The 9,374-nt window shown below is 35.3% G+C and overlaps 1 protein-coding gene across 1 annotated transcript; it reads right to left on the reverse strand.

The window, feature by feature from the left end:
* LOC18612115 lies at nt 2,612–6,912 on the reverse strand. The gene is made up of 12 exons (XM_018116269.1): nt 6,425–6,912; nt 5,797–5,999; nt 5,511–5,708; nt 5,349–5,420; nt 5,164–5,259; nt 5,001–5,080; nt 4,844–4,919; nt 4,475–4,685; nt 4,141–4,334; nt 3,896–4,001; nt 3,592–3,681; nt 2,612–3,501 (listed from the first exon to the last, which is right to left on the reverse strand). The coding sequence occupies exons 1-12, from the start codon at nt 6,843–6,845 to the stop codon at nt 2,717–2,719; spliced, it is 2,532 nt and encodes an 843-aa protein (XP_017971758.1). The 5' UTR covers nt 6,846–6,912; the 3' UTR covers nt 2,612–2,716.

Raw genomic sequence — 9,374 nt, forward strand, 5'->3', positions numbered from 1 at the left:
GAAGGTAAAATTTTTATGTTTTTATTCGGACTCATTAATTCATATCACAATACTTTTAACTATTCAACACTTCCAAAACATTTTTTTAATGAACAACATTTTCCATTTGTTTGTTATGTCACAGGCCGAAATTTAAGCTTAAAGTCGTGCAGTCTTAAGTTTTAAAAATAGAGTTTAAGTAAGTCTATAAATCACGAACTCACGTTTTCAACTCAAAAGATATACTTGATAGGTAGTGGAAGACCTATGTTTATATACCTAAAATCCATCTCTTCTTTTACTGATATAGGATTCATGACATTCTACCCCACCCAATTGTCAAATGTCCTCGTTGCGTTGGCTCTTTATCTGTAGAGGAAAGGGACTCTTACACTAGTCCGGGTTTGCCTAAACTTTTATATCTCACATAAGGGCCTCACATCAATGTAGATTCAAGTTTGCTTTGATACACTTGTCACAAATCCCATGATAATAAGAGATGAGATAAATCTTGGGTATATAAACATGAGCTTTTTATCACTTATTAGGCATATCTTTTGGATTGGGAACATGAGCCTGTGATTTATAGGCTTACTTAAACTTTATTTTCAGAGTTTAAAGTCACACGAGGTTGGGCTCAAGTTTCGGTCGGTGACAAGTGATATCAAAGTAGACTCGGATTTTCACTGATGTGGGACCTCCATGACAAATAAAAAGGTTGAGGTCGACCTGGACTAGTGTAAGAGTCCCTCTCCTTTACGAGTAAAGAGCCAATGCAATGAGGACGTTTGACAATTGGGTGGGGTAGAATGTCATGGATCCCACATCAGTAAGAGAAGAGATGGATCTTGGGGTATGTAAACATGGATTTTTCACCATCTATCAAGCATATCTTTTAGGTTGAGAATGTAGGCTCGTGATTTATAAGCTTACTTAAACTTTATTTTCGACAGGGGAGGATGTTACAGTTTTTGCGTGGACATGAATCTTATATCGTCGAGATAATGCTCCCAACAAGTAGAACCACAAAGTCCTATATCGAAGAGAAACTCCTAACAAATAGAACCACAAAGTCCCATATCGAAGAGAAACTCCCAATAGGGAGTAAGAAATGATGTTATGGTCTTAAAGAAGGGAACCATGAATCCCACATGGACTATATACTAGAGTGATACTTAGCATATAAGTGTTTACACTACTTTCAACCTGTGAGGCATCTTTTGTGAGACAAAACCGTGAGGCTAGAAGTCCAAGCGAACAATATTTCACAGAAATTGGTGTGGATCGTGATTTATTATTTCTTCTTTTGTAATTATTTAAAGGTCAAATTTTTATGTTTCTATTCCGACTCATATCACAATTATGTTTAACTATTCAACACTTTCAAAATTTTTTTAATAATCACGTTTTTGTTAGTTTATTATTTCCTTTTTTGCAACTATTTTTAACTATTCAACCCTTTCAAAATCATTTTTTAATAATCACATTTTCTATTTGTTTATTATTTCTTTTTTTTTTGAAGAATAAGCATATCGTGTATTACTAAATTAAATTTTTAGATGTTTTTATTTGTAGTTAAACTGTAATATTAAAATAGCAGTTTTTATTTTTTTATTTTTATATGTATAAAAGTAAAAAAATATAACTTTGCCACCCCTAAATAAATCAAAAGAGTTGATTTGGCGTACTGATTAGGAACTTAATCTAAATTTTAAAAAGTCAAGGTTCAATCTCTTCTAAGTTCAAATTTTGAAATTATTTTTCATTTTTTTCCTTAGCTCGTTTTGGAATTATTTTTCTTTTACTTTTTTTTCTTTTTTTCCTTAACTCATCTTTGGATCTTAAAGATGAATTTAATTATTCAAGATTGATGAAATTGAACTTGATATTATGTGAGATCCATGTTTTCTTTTCCTTAGCTCAAATTTTGAAATTATTTTTCTTTTCTTTTTTTTCCTTAACTCATCTTTTGATCCTTAAAAGAGATTTAATTATTCAAAATTAATGACATGGAACTTGATATTATGCAATATCCATGTTTGCAAAGTGTTTCAACTTTCTCATAGCTATGTTAGTTAATGTTAAAGGCAAAAAATCAGTTGTATATTTTCTCCTATATTGTGTAATTGCATATAAAATATGAATTGGAGCATTTTGAACTTGATATTAAGTAATATCCATATTTGCAAAGTATTTCAACATTTTTAGAGCTATGTCAGTTAATGTTAAAGATAGAAAAATCCCCTTTCCTAGGTTAATTGATTTGACTTATCTTAACTCTTTCGATTTCTATGGCAACTATAAAATGTGCATTTTCAATTAAAAAAATTGTAAATATGAGATTATATAATAAGATGGAAAACAATTTTCTTACTAGTTTATGATGTTTAATGTGAAAATTTAATGTTAATTTGTCTTTCTGCTTTTTGTCTATTTCTATTGAGGAATCTGAAAATTTATATTTAAATTGTTAATGAAATTGCATATTATAATTTAATTTTATTTAAAAAATAATTAATTTTTTACTCCGAATCGAATTATTGATCCGATTGTATAAGTTTTATTTTATGTTTGTGCTGTCAATTGCTTTTTGAGCAACTAAAGATATGATGTAAATATACAGGGACTCAAATGCCAATAAAAGTCTTTGACTTACATAGTTTGAGTGGATAATAAAATCGCTGCTTTTTTTTTTTATAAAAAAATGCTGCTTATCACAAAAATAAAATAATGCTAATTAAGCTGTAATATTGAAATAGATAGTATAATGCTCATCCCTTATACTAAGTATTGGTTGTAGAAGAAAGTTTCTTGTTGCTCCTTTTGCCACGAAGCTAATAGGGTGATATTCACTGACACCCTTGGATAACCGAAAGCTCACTGCATTTTTGGATTCCGGTAATGCGGGGTTGCAAGTAAGCTTCACACTTGGACCTGAAGTGCTGTTGGCATCAGCCTTGACTGTGGAAAGAGTTTGGTTGTTGACACCACTATTTATCACAAAGCAACCTTTATAGCTATCTGCTTCCAAGGAAACTGTATCGTGGTTTCCATCCAAGCCTGCCACCAAATGGAAACTGGAGGAGTCCTTAGCAGTATCAGAGTTCAAAACCACAAGGTTCTTATCCGGTCCTTGGTGTGCCACAGCCATTCCTGGAAGATCAAATGGTTCTAGTACAACAGATTTTCCAATAACATCCTTTATTGAGGAAAATCCTTTGAAAGTTGGATCATTTAAGATGATCCTGAAAGTGGCATTAACTGATGTGTTGGTGCCAGGTTGAGGGTAAGTCAGCATTGTGATGGAATGAGCATTCTTTGATAAGGCAAAAGTTGAGTCTCCAATGCCCTGTGACAACGAAACTAGATGGGAGTTGTAAGTTTGAGGAAATGGAGTTATCCATTCTAAAGGAGAATTAGTTGCTTTCCCAATTCGGATATCCCAATCACCATTGCTGAGACCAGCCAGAAGATATGGTCCAAAAAGTATTGCTTGAACAGAGGCATATTCAGGTCGGTCATCTGTGTATCAAGTTATATGTCATGTCATGATTCATGCAGTAGAGTTGTTAGTCTTTCTTACCAAACAATAAAAATATAAGAAGAGAATACCTTGAATATGCTCCAATCTTAGAGTAATTGGTAATTGAAGGGTCAACTTATCACCAGCATTCCATTTCTTTGTGACTGAGAGAAAACTACCTGCATTGCGAATATATATTAGCCTAATGTAACAATCTCATAGCACATGGACCAAAGTTCTAAGGTCTTTATCTGCTCAAGCGACATTGGAAAGAGAGAAGAAACAAGTAACGCCTAATGAAAAAAATGTTAAGCTAATTAAATTTGTAAGAAAACTACACCATGATGATTAAACAGAGATTCAGTGGAGTGGTTAAAGTAATTTTCACATCACCTGGAGGTGGAAGATCCGAACTTTGACCATTGATTGCTGCTTTAGCATCAAATGACCCTGACCAAAATGGCATACGTATATTCAAGGTGGCTTGCTTTGCAGTCCCCTGGGGAAAATCAGGATCCAAAAATCAAATCATTGAAGTCCTAATTCGTTACTAGCAGGTTGTTGAAGCATTGATTGTAAAAGAGGGGAATACAGAAAGTGTTGTTATTGTCTAAACAGGCTTATGGGTCTTAATATACCTTTATGGGAAATAGGATTTCCACCCTCAAATTTGGATCCCATGAAACAACAGGTTGAACCATCTGGTAAAGCCCAGTATTTCCAGATCTCCAATCAAGAAAGCTTGATACAAACTGAATGATGTAAAGAGTGGGAACCTTTCCTTCTTCTTCAAAGTATATAGAATCTCCCAACTTTGAGAAAGTTTCAGTAGCTGCACCATCAACATATAGTTAGCTTTTCATTTCAGGAACTGGAATATAATTGCAGTACCAGTGCGTTACAGGTAATTCATACAAAAGGCAGATAAAAGAAAAAAGGGAAAATGGCAGGCAAGCCAAGCCAAGCAGTGACCTGTTCCATAGCAGCACCAAAAAGAATCAAAGGGTGTTCCCCATCCCCACTGGCTTATGGCCTTGGAAACTCCACGACCTAGCGGGAAAAAATAGATAAACACCCCTGCTTTTGTTCCTCTCTGAACACTAAGAATACCGTTTGTTAATGTACGCTCTAAGTAATCTGCATATGCCATCTCCTTGGTCCATCGAAACAGATGCCGAGATACCTGTACAATTCACTCACAAAAACTTTAATTTAAGCCTGCAAAACTTTACAACTCATATTTATACATAATAGAATTTGTCCCCTAAGTATATATTGATATAGATGATCATCAAATGAGTCGATTCAGTCTTGGATGAATAAAATAAATTAGCGGAATACCTTCAGCATGTTATACGTTGTACATGTTTCTTCATTTTGCGTCTCTAGGGTTGTTGCCAACTGCTTAGGATCAGTCCTGCTCATCATTAAAAAACATGGAGGATGAAGGAGGAGCTATACTCTATACATATGGAAGACAAGTAATGTAGAAACTAACCAAAATTCTCTGACGGATGTTCCTCCTGTTGCATAGCAGTGAGAAGAATTTACAATGTCCATGAAGTAGCTACCTATTGCCTAGGTGAACCAAACTCACAACTGTCAACATATTTGCTAATCTTCTTTCATCATGTAAAGAAAATTTTCTTATTCTTAATTACCTCATAGAGTGGATCCCCAGTAATTTCATATCGCACTTGAGATCCAATGACAATAGGGATATGTGTATTGGAGTGATAACCAGATAAATCGTCCCCCTACAAGCCAAAGAGTGTCTTCGATAACTAAACAACGAATTTTTTTCTCATGTACAAGTGATTTACCTAACAGAAGATAAGAAATACACCTGTACGGCTAGGCCTCCTAGGAAGCATGGTTTGTCGAAAAGACGAGCTAGTATGAAATGCTTTGGATCTCTCTACAGAATTAATGAATATCTAATTTGTGAATAGCTAGCTATAAATATAAAATGAAGAATTGAGGCCAAGGTAAAGCTAACTTGACCAACCGTAATGTCGTATAATCTATACAGAAGTTCATTCATGCCACCATGCTCTTCATTAAGCATTAGATAATGTCTTTCCACACTGTACTTGGATATCACATTCTGCACACGGTTATAGAAGTAGTCAACCATCCAAATCAGCATTTTCAGTGCTTTAGGGTTACCGGCAACCGTATGTTGATCTAAAAGACCTGCCATTATCTGCTTCACAACAACCAATATTGAAATTTAGAATCAAACTAGCTAGCTATATATCGTATTGTAAATACATACATATACACATACATACTTTGTGAATGGTATAGTATGGAGCCCAACAATTTTGAAGAGCTTCGACACGATCAAATTGCTCGGATGGGAAAGCAGAAAGATATCCAGTACCTAATTTCTGCTGACAATCAGACAAGGCATCCACAAGATGGGTCATTTTCTGTTGGACTCTTTGGTCGTAAGTGCTTGCCCACATTAATGCCGTTGCGCTCAAATAATGCCCTAAAATCCCATAACAAATATAATTAATTAATACTACTACTAAACCTTATAACGTTAATCGGTTTATTTTTTTCTTGATATATTCAAAATTTATTCACAATATAAATAGTCTGTAATAACATGTATATAAAATAAGTATCATAATTGAACAATTTTCAACCACATATAATAAACAAATAAATACATTCATTATAAGAAACTAATGAGCAGGTCAAACAAACATCATAATAAATTAATATATTATTAGGAATCAAAATCTAATATAAAATTTGAATTGACGACTTGCATATAAAATCTTAAGTTATATCGATCTCTTTCTCACCATCATGATTATTCAAAACAAAAGGACTAATTGGGTATATCAAATGAAAATTGCAGCAAATATTTGTGGGTAGAACTGGCACAGAATTAAAAATTGTACTGACCTACAAAATGGCCACGCAGTTCACCGGTTGTCTCCTCCCAGCCACCATAGGGCTGCCCTGGTGTGGGAAGGCCAGCGGTTTTCCTAAAACTCCAAACCAAGCGATCCACATCCAGCATCAATATATACTCTAAAGTAGTTTGCTGCGCCCGACCATGCAACCCCTTGGGATCTAATCTCACAGCCTGCAATGGTATTTCTTTGAGAAAATGACGTGGCACCTGAAGCCTTTGTAGCTTTTGCTCTATCTTTGCCCAATTGAACTCGTCTAAGCTCGAAATATTTGCAGGCTGAGCATGAGACGCGGAAGCAGCTGCTTTTCTCAATTCCTCTGCAATCTCATAGTTATGGTTGGTGCAAACTTTACACATAGCACCACCACATAGTGAAAAGAATACCAATATTAAGAATTGGCAGTGCATTTTTGTGGAAAATTAGCAAAACTATTTACACTAGAAGTTTGCTTTAAAAAGAAAAAAACAATTGCAGCACTAGTAAAATATCTAAATTTATAGTAACAGAATTCTAGCTTTATTTGTTTATAAGTTAAGAAGATCTGCAAGTTCGACGGGAGCTCACAACAAAACACAACCTCCACTCAAACAAACCAAAATATACCCTGTACCGTAACAGAATTCTAGTAACAAAACCAAAATTTGGTTTTGCTTTGGGGAATGGCCAAAAAATCAGATTTTGGTTGGATATGTGGATTGAGAGGAGCTGTCTTAGAGAGTTGTATCCTCGAATGTTTATGCTTACTATTCATAAAATTGGCAAGGTTATGGAGTTTTGGAGATTGTATTAACAGTGTATGGGAATGGAGGGTGGTTTTTAGAAGATAAATCTTTGGTTGGGAAGAGGAACAACATAGTGATTTTATAAAAACAATTGGGGAATTCTTTCCTAATCAGGATTTGAGTGATGAATTGGTGTGGAAAAGTAACGTTAATGGGGTGAATATGGCAAAGTCTTTCTGCCAAGTGGTTAAAGGAATAGGTGGGGGTGAGGAAAGTATGTGGAGATGGGTTTTGGGTGGAGTGATTCCTTACAAGTTAAATTGAAGCTCGTGTTTGGTAGATTGTTCATGAAAAAGTTGCTGTAAGGGAGCAATTGTTCATAAAAAAGTTACTGTCAAGGGAGAATTGCTCAAGAGGGGTATTCTGGACACGTTGAATGCTTTTTGTCCTATTTGTAAAAATGTTATTGAGTCTGTTAATCATTTGTTTATTGATTATAAATTAGTTTAGGAAATTTGGTGCGCTTGGTGTAGGGAATGGGAAATTGCATGGGTTATGCCGCAACGTTTCAAAAGTTTATTGGTTATGTGGAACTCAATCAATGCTGGAAATGGTGATGACAGAATTTGAAAATTGCCCTCTTTGCAATTTCTTGGACGATTTGGATTGGTAGAAATCAGGTAGTTTTCAATAAAAAAAGTTCAAGATAATGAGCTGATTCTAGAAATCATTAAACTTAAGAGTGACAATGTGGGTTAATGCTAGATGGTCGCATGACTTTGCTTCAATTTTAGATGTGTGCAGACAACCTGAAGTTGGAAAAATTGCAAGAAAATAGAATATTTCAAGACCAGCTAAATGGGTTAAGCTGAATATTGAGGTGGTTAATTTTAATGTTGATAGGGCTTCCAATAGCTACCTTGGTGATGCTGCCATCAGTGGACTAATGAGAAATGATTGTGGAACTGTTTTGATCAAATTATCCAAATCCATTGGCTTTAGTGACTCTAACTTGGCGGAAGTTCAAGCTATTAGATAAGCTTTCATTTTTTTTTTTCTGATTCTGTTTAGGTTATCAATAATTGCCTTGTGGTGAAAAGTGACTCTCTTAATGCTGTTAAATGGGTCAATGAGCCATGTTCTATTCCATGGAGGTTTCGAAAATGGGTTTTCCGTATTTAAGTCTTGAAGAAAAAAATTTCTATCAAGAAGGTGGTTCACATTCTTAGAAAAGGAAACTCGGAGGCTGATAAATTAGCCAAGGATGGAAATAATAGAGTTGAATTTTTTGGAAATTGCTTGCTCTAATCCCGATAGCTAGTTTGATTAGTTGCTTTGATATTTTTCTGTTGCTGTGTGGTTGGAATGCTCTGGTTGTTTCTGCTTCTACCCCTGCTTTGGTTGTTGCAGTTTTTTGGTTCTTACTTTGGTTGTTGCTGTTCCTAGGTCTTTTCATTACTGCTCTGCTTTGTTTTTATTCTGAGCATGGGTTGCTTTGATTGTTGCTTGTATAGGTTTTTTCTTGGATCTGCTTTTGTTTTGATGTGGGAGTTCTTGGGTTGCATTGAGTCTTTTTTTTTAAAAGTGATTTTATTGGCCTCGGCGATCCCTTTGCCATTTCAAGGCTAACGCTTGTCTGCAATAGACTTTCCATGGCACAATGAGTAGGTTCGAGGCATATGAAACCTATACACTTGCAAAAGAACTGTGCCATAAAGCCATTGGCAGTACCTAACAAAAAACCTAAGCTCTTAAACTAAATCACAAGATATGCCAAAGCATTGCCTGTTCTTATGCAAAAGGAGATCACTGCAGCAATAACGAGCAATGACTCAAAACACAAGAAACGCATAACCTTGGTACAAGTGAGCAAACTACCAAACTATTGGAGTTGCCTAATTACAAAAGGCCGGGAGTACTTTATCAAAGAAAAGATTAAACAGCCTACATCACACATCAAAGCGGGAAAAGCAAAGCTTCTTTGACAATGTAGCTTGATAGCCAAAATGAACATTAGCACCCTGTGGGAAAATCCTGAGCAATCTGGAGACTCAAAAAGAGAGTAAGGTAGAAAGCAAAGCAACCACCACCACCGAAAGAAGGAAGCCAGGTGAAAACCCACAGCCTTGGCCTCTTCAACGGAGTTCCCCCTGCGCCTGCAACGTAAATTGCGCGTTAAGACCATCCTTTCCCTCCCCCTTCTCTACTAGGTGA

The sequence above is a fragment of the Theobroma cacao genome, chromosome 1, assembly GCF_000208745.1.
Source record: "Theobroma cacao cultivar B97-61/B2 chromosome 1, Criollo_cocoa_genome_V2, whole genome shotgun sequence".
In the NCBI taxonomy this organism is placed as follows: Eukaryota; Viridiplantae; Streptophyta; class Magnoliopsida; order Malvales; family Malvaceae; genus Theobroma; species Theobroma cacao.